The sequence below is a fragment of the Asparagus officinalis genome, chromosome 3 (assembly GCF_001876935.1).
Source record: "Asparagus officinalis chromosome 3, Aspof.V1, whole genome shotgun sequence".
Taxonomy (NCBI): Eukaryota; Viridiplantae; Streptophyta; class Magnoliopsida; order Asparagales; family Asparagaceae; genus Asparagus; species Asparagus officinalis.
This window is the reverse complement of record NC_033796.1, coordinates 17,193,343-17,207,532: the sequence shown is the minus strand read 5'-3', so window position 1 is coordinate 17,207,532 and position 14,190 is coordinate 17,193,343. Positions and strand designations below refer to the sequence as shown.

General features: G+C 39.1%; 2 protein-coding genes across 2 annotated transcripts; both read right to left on the bottom strand.

Annotated features, from left to right (window-relative positions):
- Positions 4,642 to 5,380, bottom strand: LOC109834690 (AP2-like ethylene-responsive transcription factor ANT; the record flags this gene model as incomplete). Its single annotated transcript, XM_020402719.1, has 1 exon — positions 4,642 to 5,380. A coding segment is annotated over one exon (489 nt), but the record flags the coding sequence as incomplete, so codon positions are not given.
- Positions 6,905 to 10,500, bottom strand: LOC109833195 (AP2-like ethylene-responsive transcription factor ANT). Its single transcript, XM_020400785.1, has 9 exons — positions 9,771 to 10,500; positions 9,209 to 9,674; positions 9,029 to 9,111; positions 8,895 to 8,903; positions 8,713 to 8,801; positions 8,547 to 8,620; positions 8,417 to 8,467; positions 8,243 to 8,319; positions 6,905 to 7,606 (listed from the first exon to the last, which is right to left on the bottom strand). Exons 1-9 carry the CDS (start codon positions 10,021 to 10,023, stop codon positions 7,155 to 7,157), a joined length of 1,554 nt encoding a protein of 517 aa, XP_020256374.1. The 5' UTR covers positions 10,024 to 10,500; the 3' UTR covers positions 6,905 to 7,154.

The following is a 14,190-nucleotide window of genomic DNA, read 5'->3' as shown; positions in this document are numbered from 1 at the left end:
ATACTCGTATACTATTCGGAGTGTTGCCATTCTCATTTGGCTTATCCTAGCGTTATGACGCCGGCTTCAACCAAGGTTTGGATGCTATTCTTTAAAGTAAAGCAAGTCTTGGTAGGATGAAGGATCTTCCTGTGGTACGCGCAGTACTTCGGATCCGTAGTATTGTCAGCTTCCTCCTGATTTGTGATGGGTGGCAGCTTGATTTTGTTGTTTTTAAGAAGGGTCTCGAAGATGGCTGGAACGTCTTCGTCCTTGAATGAGTATTCTTTTTGGAGCCTCGAATCCGAAGTCTTCTGCTGTCTTCGGGGCTGCTGTTGCGACGTCTGATTAACATCAACAACTGTTGTAGGTGCATTCCCTTCATCATGGGAAATGAGACTCGGATTCAGAGGGTTAGCCATCGGTTGGCTTCTTTCGACCTTCCTCCTTCTGAGAAAGCGTTCGGCCTACTCTCCGCGCACCTTCAACTCTTTCCAGGTATTGAGCGGCTCTACTCCCATAACGTCCAAGATGTTAATGGACAAGTTGTTATGACAGGTTTGCAAGACGAATTCCTCCATGACGGGATCCTTGCAGTTCATTGCCTAATTACGGAAGCGTTTGATGAAGGTATTCACCGACTCTCCGTCTTTTTGTTTCTCATCGAAGAGTGTCCCGATCGACACTTCGGCATCATCATCGAAGAAATAAGTGAGGAACATGCTCTCCAGGTCCTCCCAGCTGTTGATGCTTCCGGGCTTGAGACGGCGGTACCAATCGAAGGCAAGCCCGCGAAGGGTGCCAACGAATGACCGCATCATCAAGGGCTCGTTGCCAGAAATTATTCCCAAATGAGACTTAAAATATATTAAGTGCTGAGTAGGGGAACCATTTCCGTCAAACGGCGTGAAGTTGATCAAGTTGAACTTTGCCGGATATGGGATCGAATCCCACTTTCTTGGGTAGGGAGACGGAATACCGGTCCTTTTTATCCCCTGAACAGACATCAACGCGTTGATTTTGCTCTCGAGGTCCTTTATTTTATCGTCCTCGTCTGTATCAGATCTTGGACGATTCCTGAGAGGAATAACAGGGCCACCCCCAACATTGTCATCTTTGGTGGGACCACCCCCAGTATTGTTATCCTTAGTGGGATCACCCCCAACGTTCTGGTCAATAGGAGGGTCATCAGCCTTAAGGTGTTCATCCGTATCTGAATCGCTATCTGTTTGATTAGCATTGTTGCGATGGCTAGATTCACCGAATTGATTGGACAGAGCCTGAATTTGTTGGTCATGTTCTTCCCTCATTCGTAGCATAGCCATTTCCATTTCGATCTTGAATGCCTCTTTCTGCTTGGCCAAGGCATCCTCAACCATTTTGGCTACTTCCTCGGTGTTAATCATAAACACTTCACGGGATTGTCCCGGACTAGATACCATATTATCAGAAGCAATTGTCGAGTTAGCATCCGATGCTTCATCATCCAAGGATAACCCTCTCTGCATTCTCTGATAATCCCTTTGTCTAATAGTTCCTGATCGTAATCGGGTTAGACGATGCGATACAAGCGGATCAGAGCTAGAAGGTCGAATCGATTTTCCCTTATCAACCATATTGATAATAACCTCTGGGGGTTCGTCACATTGAACGACCGATCGTTTCTTACGGAGACGCTTTGGATTGGACTTAGCCTTTCCGTTGGAGATCCTCTCAAATACCAAGACCCTTTGCGGAGCGGTCTTAGGGTAGCTACACGCTGATAATACTGCCCTGATAAATTTGGTACACGAATAGTGAGAGTCCCCTTCCCAAGTACTTCTCTTTCGAGATTTATTCGTACCCCCAACCCGATAGTACAACTCATCGACGTTGCGGTCAGAGCAACCTATCGGCTGTTTACATGAATTCTCAGGTATAACGCATTCTTCTGTCTGACGTGTTTTTATTTGAGTAAACATCGCCTTATTGGCGTCTACAAGAGTCACACGCTTGGAATCACACATTTGTGAGGGTGAAACCTTAACAGGCTCCTGGTTTTCTGCACGCACCCCCAAGCGGGCCGTTGTAGAAATTAATTTGTTAGGAGGTCGCGTACGACCCCCAGTCCGTATGTTTGCTCGAAGCTCCTTCAATGATCTCAAGCTTTCCTTAACAGGCGCTTTTCCTCGATCCTCGAGTAGAGAACCGATGCGATCCTTCAATGGGACTCTAGATTTGGTAAGATCCATGCTATCATAGGGCTTCACCGGAGGTGCGGGAGCAATAGGAGCGGGATCTGGAGTTGACAAAGGCCGGAAAGCGGCCTCGGATGCTTTTGCCTTAGGCGCTGATTTGGCCTTTGGTATACAAACTTGCTTAGATCTTGGTGGCTTTTTTACCACCTTTCCTTTCTGTAACTCATGTGCATTCCGTACAAGGATCCTCGTCTGCGCCAACAGTGTGCGGTGCTTATGGATACGCTCCTCAAGAGTTGAACGAGTTTGTTTGACACGAACTCATTCGTTAGTAGGTGGTTGTGAGGAGGTTCCCAAAGCTGGTTGCTGGAACACTTTGCGTCAGATCCGCATCATAGCAGATCCCGTCAACAGGCTCCAAAGCCTTGGCAAATTGACGCGCGAGATGTTGACGGCGCCTTTGACGAGCCCTCTTCGTCAGCACTGGTGCACTTTCAACGGGCAACTCCTTGACTTTCGAGGAGTTGTCACGAACGTTGGATCTGGTTTCTTTGGAAGCCGGAGAGGAATCTTCCACTGCATTCGGGCTCAGATCATCAGCCTTGGTTTTTGATCTGAACTCACGTTCTTCGCGGCAGCGATTTTCCTGCGTTTGCAAGAGGGAGATCTGGAGGAGGAGGAAATATATTCCTCAAATTTCTGCTGGTCGAATTCGTATTCGACCTCTTCGAACACCGGGATCTTGATCGTCGGCTGCGGCACGATAGCCTCGGCAGCGAGGCCGTTGGCTCCCACTGTGGTCGCCAGCTTGTTTACGGAGAAAATTGATTGTTTCATTGCGGGATTCATTACAAACTTCAGACGTTTACAACGAAAATAAAAATTAGTCTTTTTATAAGACCTTTATACAATGAAAACAAAACAAAAGTACAATTCTCTTTAAACAAACGCAGAGATAGTTTATCGGTCTTCTGCTTGCGTGAGATCTTGGCCTGTGACGGAGATGTTGATATCCGTGGACCACCGTCGATCAGATCTGACTGCTAAAAAATCGGGCAGAGCTTTGTTGATTCGTGAAGGAATCAAGAAACCGTAGCGCTTATCTTGGCAACAGCGAGATAATTGCTCTTCTTAAGATTATCGCAACGGGATAATCTTAAGGAACGGACACGGGGAACTGCAGATCTGACGAGCTCCTCTTCTTTATGCCGACGAACTCGATCCGATCTCTTCCCCTCCTCTCTGAAATTCGTGCACCTTTAATCTTCAGTCCGGCAGGGCTTCGCCAATTCTCCAAAATTCCAGCTCTCAAAAAAATGAAGTCCTGGGACTGTATTTATAGGCTTCAGGAAGTCCGGGCGGTTAAAACCGCATAACGGCCAGTTTTTAGGGCTGGAGACACCCTTGGGTGTCTCAGCGAGGCCGAGACACCCCCTAGAGACACCCCGGGGTGTCTCAGCGAGGCCAAGACACCCTTGGGTGTCTCGGTTGGGCCGAGACACCTCGGGGTGTCTCAACTCAGGCTGAGACGCTTCGTTTTGCACACTTGTCCATTTCTGCCGTAACATCTTCATCCGAACTCGGATTTGAGTGATTCAAAGTGCGTTGGAAAGCCGACGAGGAGTTCTATAAGCTCCAATGATTAAATCATTATGGATTAAGCTGGGATACGAGCGGCGTTTCGTCTTTTGTAAGCGACGCGAGGCTCCCGATCAGTTCGTGTCTTCGTTATTCTGAAACTCCGTTACTTCACGTAGTTCGTCGATTCACTTTAAGCGTTCGTCGATGTCAATCAAGCTTCTGGATAGTGACGTTCATCGTCTTCTCTTAGCTTTGAGCTGCTCGTGGAGAACTATAGGTAATTTTCAACGCCTACAGTGATGATGTCACATTTCAACACTTCATCAACTAAGAACATTTCAGAATATACGTTAGCGACGAATCAGATCTCTTCATTACAATCATATCCGAAATGTCCGATAGTCTAGTATCATTCTAAGAACTTTATCTGTATTAAAATACCAAATAAATCTGACCAAAATAGCATACTATTATTTTGAACAATGATGTTATATTCATATAGATACTATTACAATATACAATTATTACTTGTAGGACACTTATATCTAACAAAACTGATACAGACTAGCTTCGGTTGGGAGAGTTGTGGAAGCGATACTTCGCCTACAAAATTATGCTGTAACGATCATAACAGTTCCTGGTGTATGAAGCTTTTAATTGAGTAATGCATCTTCACGTACAAGAGATCTCCGAAGAAAGGTAAATAAAACTGATCTAATACATTTTGATAAAAAGAAATTGTATGTGGTCAAAGACTGCCAGCCGATTAGACTCCTTAATGACTACATTAAAATCAGCATCGAGATACTTTACTTGATAACCTAACATGATACATCAAGGAAGAAACAGTTAACATGCTAATGACATTGATTCTAAAGTTTCAGGGCCATTCGACTCCATCATCTGGCCAAAACTAAATTTTGCATTAAAAAAAAAAGTAGTAACATACCATTCAAATTAGCAACATCATACTGAAATATAATTAGTCTTAAATCCCAAGGCCTCTCACATTGCAAAAACCCTTATCCATTGGCTCGAGAAAGCTCCCATATTCAAGCCACAGGAAAAGGAAAAGAGACTTGCCCTCCATATTCTACTTAAAACCCAAAAGGAGACTACAAGTTGCTAATCTTCACTTCTAATCAGATGAGAACTTAAGAAATATCAGCCCAAGCTGCAAACACTGGCAATTGACCCATAGGCCCCCATGAGTTCACTGGCTTCCCCAAGATCATCGGCAGCCCGCTTCGGTCTGGGCTCGCCTCTGCAGAACTACTCAAACTAGTCACCAGAGACGAAGAATTCGACAAGTGATGGTTCACCATTTTGCCTGAATCATCGAAACCCTGCAGATTGTTTGAGAATTGCTGGTATTCATTTTGTTCAGAAATTAGCTGGAGCTCTCTGCAACTGCTTTGAGCAACTGTAACATTGTTATTGCCTTCTATGGTTTTGATCCTGCGAGCGAGTTCTCTTGGAAGGAGAGTGTTGCTGTTTGTGATCTTGTCTACGTCATATCTTGTTATATCAAAGTTAGTAACGGCACTCAGTCCACGGAATTTGATTGCAGCAATGTCGTAGGCCTCTGCTGCTTCTTCTTGAGTGCCTGAAGAGTTGATTAGGATGCAAATTTCAGTCAAGAATCATACAATGGTACACATCCTATTGTGCAGGGCGTTTTGAGCTGCAGAATGGGGAACAAGGAGGAGGTTTCTGTAATTACCAAGCCTAATGTGTGGTTCAGATTGCTGCTCATTGTGAGGGGTTCTGATAGGAATAAAGAGAACAAGTGAAATTTTCTTTATGGGCTTTTACTGAATGAGGTTAATTCGTCAGTCAAGACTTGCAACAGAGGAACAGCCTTATGAAAAGATGTTTTTGTTTGCTAAAGCAAGGAATGCCCAGAATTCTTCTAACATTCTCTGAGAAAGAGCTTTTGAGAATTCAAAGAATCTAAAGGGCTTAACTCTGTGATTGAACTGACTAACTAATCAAGAATTATATATTGTTAGATTTTAAGATGATTATGATGCAGCATAATGTAAATAAGTGGACTAAAGAAAACTTACGGAGTTAAGCTATTAGGTATTAGTCTTTTAACTCTCTAGTCACTATTATTTCTAGTTCTTTTCAATATAGGACTTGACTAAGACACCCTTGGGTGTCTCGGTTGGGCCGAGACACCTCGGGGTGTCTCAACTCAGGCTGAGACGCTTCGTTTTGCACACTTGTCCATTTCTGCCGTAACATCTTCATCCGAACTCGGATTTGAGTGATTCAAAGTGCGTTGGAAAGCCGACGAGGAGTTCTATAAGCTCCAATGATTAAATCATTATGGATTAAGCTGGGATACGAGCGGCGTTTCGTCTTTTGTAAGCGACGCGAGGCTCCCGATCAGTTCGTGTCTTCGTTATTCTGAAACTCCGTTACTTCACGTAGTTCGTCGATTCACTTTAAGCGTTCGTCGATGTCAATCAAGCTTCTGGATAGTGACGTTCATCGTCTTCTCTTAGCTTTGAGCTGCTCGTGGAGAACTATAGGTAATTTTCAACGCCTACAGTGATGATGTCACATTTCAACACTTCATCAACTAAGAACATTTCAGAATATACGTTAGCGACGAATCAGATCTCTTCATTACAATCATATCCGAAATGTCCGATAGTCTAGTATCATTCTAAGAACTTTATCTGTATTAAAATACCAAATAAATCTGACCAAAATAGCATACTATTATTTTGAACAATGATGTTATATTCATATAGATACTATTACAATATACAATTATTACTTGTAGGACACTTATATCTAACAAAACTGATACAGACTAGCTTCGGTTGGGAGAGTTGTGGAAGCGATACTTCGCCTACAAAATTATGCTGTAACGATCATAACAGTTCCTGGTGTATGAAGCTTTTAATTGAGTAATGCATCTTCACGTACAAGAGATCTCCGAAGAAAGGTAAATAAAACTGATCTAATACATTTTGATAAAAAGAAATTGTATGTGGTCAAAGACTGCCAGCCGATTAGACTCCTTAATGACTACATTAAAATCAGCATCGAGATACTTTACTTGATAACCTAACATGATACATCAAGGAAGAAACAGTTAACATGCTAATGACATTGATTCTAAAGTTTCAGGGCCATTCGACTCCATCATCTGGCCAAAACTAAATTTTGCATTAAAAAAAAAAGTAGTAACATACCATTCAAATTAGCAACATCATACTGAAATATAATTAGTCTTAAATCCCAAGGCCTCTCACATTGCAAAAACCCTTATCCATTGGCTCGAGAAAGCTCCCATATTCAAGCCACAGGAAAAGGAAAAGAGACTTGCCCTCCATATTCTACTTAAAACCCAAAAGGAGACTACAAGTTGCTAATCTTCACTTCTAATCAGATGAGAACTTAAGAAATATCAGCCCAAGCTGCAAACACTGGCAATTGACCCATAGGCCCCCATGAGTTCACTGGCTTCCCCAAGATCATCGGCAGCCCGCTTCGGTCTGGGCTCGCCTCTGCAGAACTACTCAAACTAGTCACCAGAGACGAAGAATTCGACAAGTGATGGTTCACCATTTTGCCTGAATCATCGAAACCCTGCAGATTGTTTGAGAATTGCTGGTATTCATTTTGTTCAGAAATTAGCTGGAGCTCTCTGCAACTGCTTTGAGCAACTGTAACATTGTTATTGCCTTCTATGGTTTTGATCCTGCGAGCGAGTTCTCTTGGAAGGAGAGTGTTGCTGTTTGTGATCTTGTCTACGTCATATCTTGTTATATCAAAGTTAGTAACGGCACTCAGTCCACGGAATTTGATTGCAGCAATGTCGTAGGCCTCTGCTGCTTCTTCTTGAGTGCCTGAAGAGTTGATTAGGATGCAAATTTCAGTCAAGAATCATACAATGGTACACATCCTATTGTGCAGGGCGTTTTGAGCTGCAGAATGGGGAACAAGGAGGAGGTTTCTGTAATTACCAAGCCTAATGTGTGGTTCAGATTGCTGCTCATTGTGAGGGGTTCTGATAGGAATAAAGAGAACAAGTGAAATTTTCTTTATGGGCTTTTACTGAATGAGGTTAATTCGTCAGTCAAGACTTGCAACAGAGGAACAGCCTTATGAAAAGATGTTTTTGTTTGCTAAAGCAAGGAATGCCCAGAATTCTTCTAACATTCTCTGAGAAAGAGCTTTTGAGAATTCAAAGAATCTAAAGGGCTTAACTCTGTGATTGAACTGACTAACTAATCAAGAATTATATATTGTTAGATTTTAAGATGATTATGATGCAGCATAATGTAAATAAGTGGACTAAAGAAAACTTACGGAGTTAAGCTATTAGGTATTAGTCTTTTAACTCTCTAGTCACTATTATTTCTAGTTCTTTTCAATATAGGACTTGACTTGCACAAGACTAACTAGTCAAGAATCCTATAAAGTTACAATGTGAGATACTTATAATGTAGCAAAGAAATATCAAGGGAACAACAGAAACTTACTAAAGGTTCCGAGGTAAAGATCCTTGTTTCCTGAAACCCTACCAATTCTAGCTTGCCATCTTCCATGTTGGTGATGCCTGCAGATTAACAAGACCGACAAATTCATCAAATAATTTTCAGTATAGAAATGTGATCTGTCGATGTTGTTATCTGAAACAAAGAAAGCAATAAAACCTTGTAACTCCTCGATAAATAGAAGCCCCGCGCGAAAATCCACTGCTTTTTCTGCAAGATAACATAAAAAAGAGTATATCAAGAGTAGTAGAAAATGGAAGTGACTATATGAATGTTGAAAGAGTTTTACCTTCTCAAATGAGCTACAAACTCTTGTCTGGTCATGTTCTGCATTTCTTCTATTTGATCTCGGTAACTATCCAACTGCATGAAAAAACCATTAAATGTTGTACATTGCACTGTGAATGAGTTCAAGTTTCATCAAATAGTTCGAAGCTTTATGAGATTAAACATACAGGGAAATTAATATGAGTTGAAGGCCCCCAGTATTTCAGTGCAGCCATATCGTAAGCTCTTGCTGCTTTCTCTTCCATATCATAACCCCCTGCAAATCAATTCAACATAAACTTGCATACAAAAAAATTTTAAGAAATTAATGGAGGGCTTCAATTAAAAAGAATAGAGAAAAGAAGCCTACCCAGATAAACTGAAGAACCATGTAGGCCATTTACATGCAAACAGAACAAGAACAAAACACATTAGACTTCAAAAAAGGATCAATATTGAAAACTATATAAAAAATAAAAAATGATTTATGTTGCAATAAACTACCTTGCCTCCCTTTCCTTGATTGGCCTTCTTTCTTGCAGCTGTTATCCCAAAGATGAGCCTCATATCTCCCAGTCCACCTATGCCTTTTATTTGAAAAAATATATAAAAAATATAAGATTAATCAAACATCAATTTTTTACCCAAAAAAAATAAAATTTAAAAAAATTTTAAAAAAATTACCTTGTAACTCCTCTATACTGAGAAGTCCTCTGCCCAAATGTATCAATGGATTTCCTGGGAACAGGCTGCTTCTTTTCCCCTTTCCCAGCCCCTCTCTTCTTTCTAGGTTCCAAAGCCATACACTCATTGTTTGAAACAGAGGAAATCTGATGCTGAGCAGCTGCATAGCCAGATTGAGTCCCTGGGCTCATTGACAAGCTCAATGTCTGCAGATCCCCAAACCCAGGTGCCCAGTTCTTCAAATCCCCCACCGGAGCTTCGTACAACTCATGCAATGGCTGCATGTATGAGAACTGGTTCAACTCTTGGCCTCTGTTTTCTTCACCCTCTGTTTCTTGGCTATAGTACATGCTATCCAAGCTAAGAGCCATTGCTTCCCTCTCACTGTTGCTGTAGTTATGGGTCCCCATATTTGGACCACAGCCTAAGAAATCTTCTAGTTTTGGGGATTCTGAAGCCACCATTCCTTTAACCATTTTGAAATATAAAAAACGAACTTAGAAAAGAGAAAGAGGGGTTGTTTTTAAGCTACAAGAAATTTAAAATTAAAAAAAAAAGTTACCTTCTTGCATGAAGCAGAGAGAACCATCAGATTTTAGAGGGAGGACAGAGAGCTGATTAGAGTAGAAACTAGCTCCATTGTTCTCCGCTTCAACTCCATAGCACAAAGCAGAGTTACTGAAGTGAGGAGAGAGAAATAAGCTGTTTTGGGGTTGAGAAGAGAGAGCTGAAGATGTGGGGTGAGTTTGATTTTGCTCCATGTTCAAGTGAGAGGATAGAGAGAATCCAAGCCAGTTTGTGGTGTTATCACTCATGGCTTTTTTCAACCTTCGCTTTGATCACTGAAAGATTTGCTTGCAAGAACCAATGTGAGACAACACAATCATTGGGGGAGTACTAAAACACTAATCATGATTCCCCCCATCCCCAATTTGAGACTTGGTTTTTTGTGTTCTTACTCGTCAACTGTTTGTCTTCTCAATGCAATATACTCGCACTTGCATGCGATGATGCAGAGGTTTTTGAGAAGAGAACACAAGAAAATCCTTTTTAAACTTCAAACAAGGGCAATGAGTAATGAGGTCTTATAGCCTACTTTTCTTATTGTTAATACAAACAAACAAACTCTTGCATTCTCATAGGGATCTGTTTTTTGAGAAAGACCAAGTCTTTATGGCCTTTATCTTTTCCTTTTCCTTCATTCCTTGTTACTTTTTTGTTATGACACCTTAAACCATACTAAAACCTGTATTAACAAACTTTGGGGTTAAAAATATGATTAGACTGATAAATGAAGATGTGGTTAGCGGAGGGGATTGCATTTTGAGGTAGAGGCTGTTGTAGTGGTGTTGTAGTTGTAGTTTGCTGACCAAGATTGGGCTGCTTTTTTCAGTCCCGTCTGTTGGCCATCAGATACTGAGAGAGATTGACATCCAGTCACTTCACCACAGTAATGGCTCTGTTCAAGACTTCAAGGCTGGTTAATAAATTGAAGAAAAAAGCATATCAAGGTCGGTTATTATGCCAATCCAATCTTTTCCATTTGTGACTGAAAATGCAACGAAGAAAATGTCAAAGTCCCCGCTACAAAGATAACATCCTATGATCCAAGTTTTTTCATTTGGAGGGTTTCTGTAATCCGAAAATTTGATAATGAATTTGTAGCTGGGTTCTTTTCATGTCACTCCCTCACATCTCTGATGTTTCTTAATTTGTCCCTTGAAACATTGCAATTGCTATTCGGTCCCCAATTTCCAAGTTATTTTAGCAATTAGATAGATTAAATTGAAATGACTTATGAGAATCTGAGGAAAAACTAGCAATTTTAATAATTTGAGAGACTAACTTAAAATATGAAAGCTTTAAGATACATCAAATGTAGTCACTTAAATTATCTAAGAGGTTGTTCGGTTCAAATTCTAAAATTTTGGGATTTATAATCTCATGAGAATTTCATATCCGTAGTGATACGTGCTTTGAGATTTCTAATATTTTATTTGGTTCGACGTTATTATAGGAAAGCAAATTCTAAATTTTATAATTTCTTATTTGGCCCAACCCTAAAATTATAGGATAACATATTTTAATCTATTATTTATTTTAATTTAAAAAAGAATGAGAGCTGAATATGCTTACCTTGGTGATCTAACCTCCCCGTAAGAGAATAAAATATAATGGTATAGCAATTTGGTTAACCACACATATTTATAGGATTTGTCAAATCCTCTCTGATTGATAGGATTTGGCAAATTCTAAAATATGGTTGTTTTTTGTATTTTAGGAATTAAACATTCCAAAATTTTATTGAAACAAACACCGATTAAGGAGTCCAAAAACTAAAAAAATGGTACTTTTTGATCGTAGAATTTATAATCCACCCCAAATCCTAAATTTTTTTATGAACAAAATAGCCACTAAACTGTTTACTTGAATTTCTATTCCTTTAACTTCAGAATAATAATATTTCCCAAATTAGGTTGGAATGTCTTGTAATATCATGCGATAATAAATAATTCTTTGATCTAAATTTAAAGGATAAAAAGACTAAATTGTTGCCCAAATTTAGAAAGAAAAAAAAAGTAGCTCGTATGAGATTTAAGGGATGTTAATTGTAAACAAAATTGAGAGGTGTAAGTAGCTATCAGCAGAGTGCAAAGGATGTATACGCAGTTGACACTTTTTAATTAATACTTGATCTTGAGTTAAAGTTAACACTATGAGAAAACTTTATAATTGTCATTATGAGAAAACTCATGCTGGTTCAAGATTGCTTTCAAGATAAATACTAATATACAGTAGAGTACAAAGGATAGACCGTATAGGGAGAATAAACACATGCAAAAGAGGTCAATAGATATTCTAAAATATGTAGGCATAAAAAAGTAGAGAAATAAAGCAAAAATAGAAATAAGGAACAAAAAAGAAAAGCATATGGCTCATGAGGAACAGAGAAGATGGTTTGGCTAAAAATATGCATTCACGCCTTTGGAAATTGAATGTAGTTACAGTCCCCAGACAAAATAAAAAGTGATGTGGGTCTCTAACATGAACCTGATACACTCCCGGAATGATGAAAAAGGGCCCCTAAAACATTGAAAAAAGTTGACCTGATTTGAAGGGATATATTTGATTATTAATGCTATCATATCTTGTTGTATGACGTATGCATAACATAAACTACTTTCTACATGATAAATATCCAAATTACTTTATGTATAAAGCTGTAAACAAGCATAACTTGTACTTGATCAACCTCAAAGTTAATTTCCCCCCTCTTATTAGTCAATTTGAGAAGAAGACAGTTGCATGGGCCCCCTTAAAGTAGCCACTAATGATCAATGTATATGTCTCAATTTTAGGGGTCTTGTGCTACTTAAAAACATCAAAGTTACCATTATGGAGAATTAGGGGCCCAATTTTAGGGCTTTGATTAAAGCGTTTTTGCTGCATGCAATATAATTGGTCTTAGCTGGACATATTCGTCCATGCGGGGTGTTTAGGCTTTTAGATGATAGGTAATGTTGTAAGTAATATTCTTTCAAGTTCACATTTTTCGTGATAATTGCAAGGATGAACAAATACTATGAAATCACTCCTTCAAGAATGAATGCATCCTATATATGCTTGAAGCAATGGACTCGTAGGTCTCTTTTTGCGGCTCAGAGTTTCTTATTTTCCGCCTCGCCATCTTTTGACTATAAGGGGCTATTTGGTTTCATTTCTATTTTAAAAAAGAAAAAGAAAAGTACAAGCGTCAATAAATTAATTTTCTTATATTTCTATAATAATTTGTAAGAGAAGTTTATAGAATTTAAAAAGCACTATTTTTCTTTGTTTAATACTATTTCTTTGTTTGGTTTAAAACATAAAAATGAGTTCCTAATTTTATAGGAAATAAGTTGTTTTCTTTTTCTTTAGTTTGGTTGTATAAGAAAACTTTATGGAAAAGTAAAACTCATACAAGAATGTAGTAGTTTCAAATTTTTTTGCAATTTTAAATTCTATGAAAAAGTGGTACGGGTGTACATTATTACTATTTTAACATAAATATCAGATATTCTTGCAATTTCCTCCCATTTGGGAAGGAAATTGATTTTATAAAATAGTACACTTTTTCCAACATTATAAAAAATATTTCTATAAATTTTTTAGAACCAAAACACAGTTTATAGAAATCTACATAAATTTATTATTCACAATAATATCATTGTCAGGTATTTTCTCAAAACTTTAAAAAAAAAAATAGGTGAACCAAACAACCCCTAATATTTCACTTTAATTATTTTCAGATGCAGTTTAAAAAACATACATGAGTAGTAGATAGAAATTGGTGCATAGGAGCTAGGTTCTGAATGAGGATTTTTTTGTAAACCAACGACTCTCTCTCTCTCTCTCTCTCTCTCTCCTCCTTCTCTTCTAGGGTGGTTAATTTCAAAAATTTCTCCTTAAGTTTGAAGAGGTTTCGTACATAACCCATTAAACTTTTTTATCTCTCACTAAAACCCCCTAAACCCGGGGTCTCACAAAACCCATTTAAACTTTTCTTAATGGATCCTCTATGCGTATTCGACGAATAAATAAATAAATAATGTTAAGAGAAAAAAGCTCACTTGGGTTGTGGATATGATGATCGTAAATAAAAAATAACTAAACTAGTTGTTGATATAGGGAAATTAGTATGTGCAGTTTAGGAGAGACAAATATAATTTTAGACTCCCTGATCGTTCTTGTGGAATGCCTTGAGCTGCAATTTCCTACATATATAACGGAGGTTAGAGGTCTCAGATGTTGTTTCCTCAGGCATGCCCTTCGATGCCCAAGTCAGTACGGGGCATGTTGGTAATTTGGCCGGGTTTGTGCAGTGATTAGTCAGACCATGCTTTACATGTGTCGACTACTAGTTGGACAAGTTACTCTTACAATAGTGATAAGGCATGAAGTACTAGCGTGGTTTGATGAGCTTTGAAGTCTCTAGCTCAAGA

Coding starts and splice junctions, on each gene's coding strand:
- LOC109833195 (XM_020400785.1), bottom strand. CDS start 10,023: ATGAGTGATAACACCACAAACTGGCTTGGATTCTCTCTATCCTCTCAC. Junction 8,468..8,546: donor TTTGTAGCTCATTTGAGAAG/GTAAAACTCTTT, acceptor GTTATCTTGCAG/AAAAAGCAGTGGATTTTCGC. Junction 7,607..8,242: donor TCTTTACCTCGGAACCTTTA/GTAAGTTTCTGT, acceptor TCAACTCTTCAG/GCACTCAAGAAGAAGCAGCA.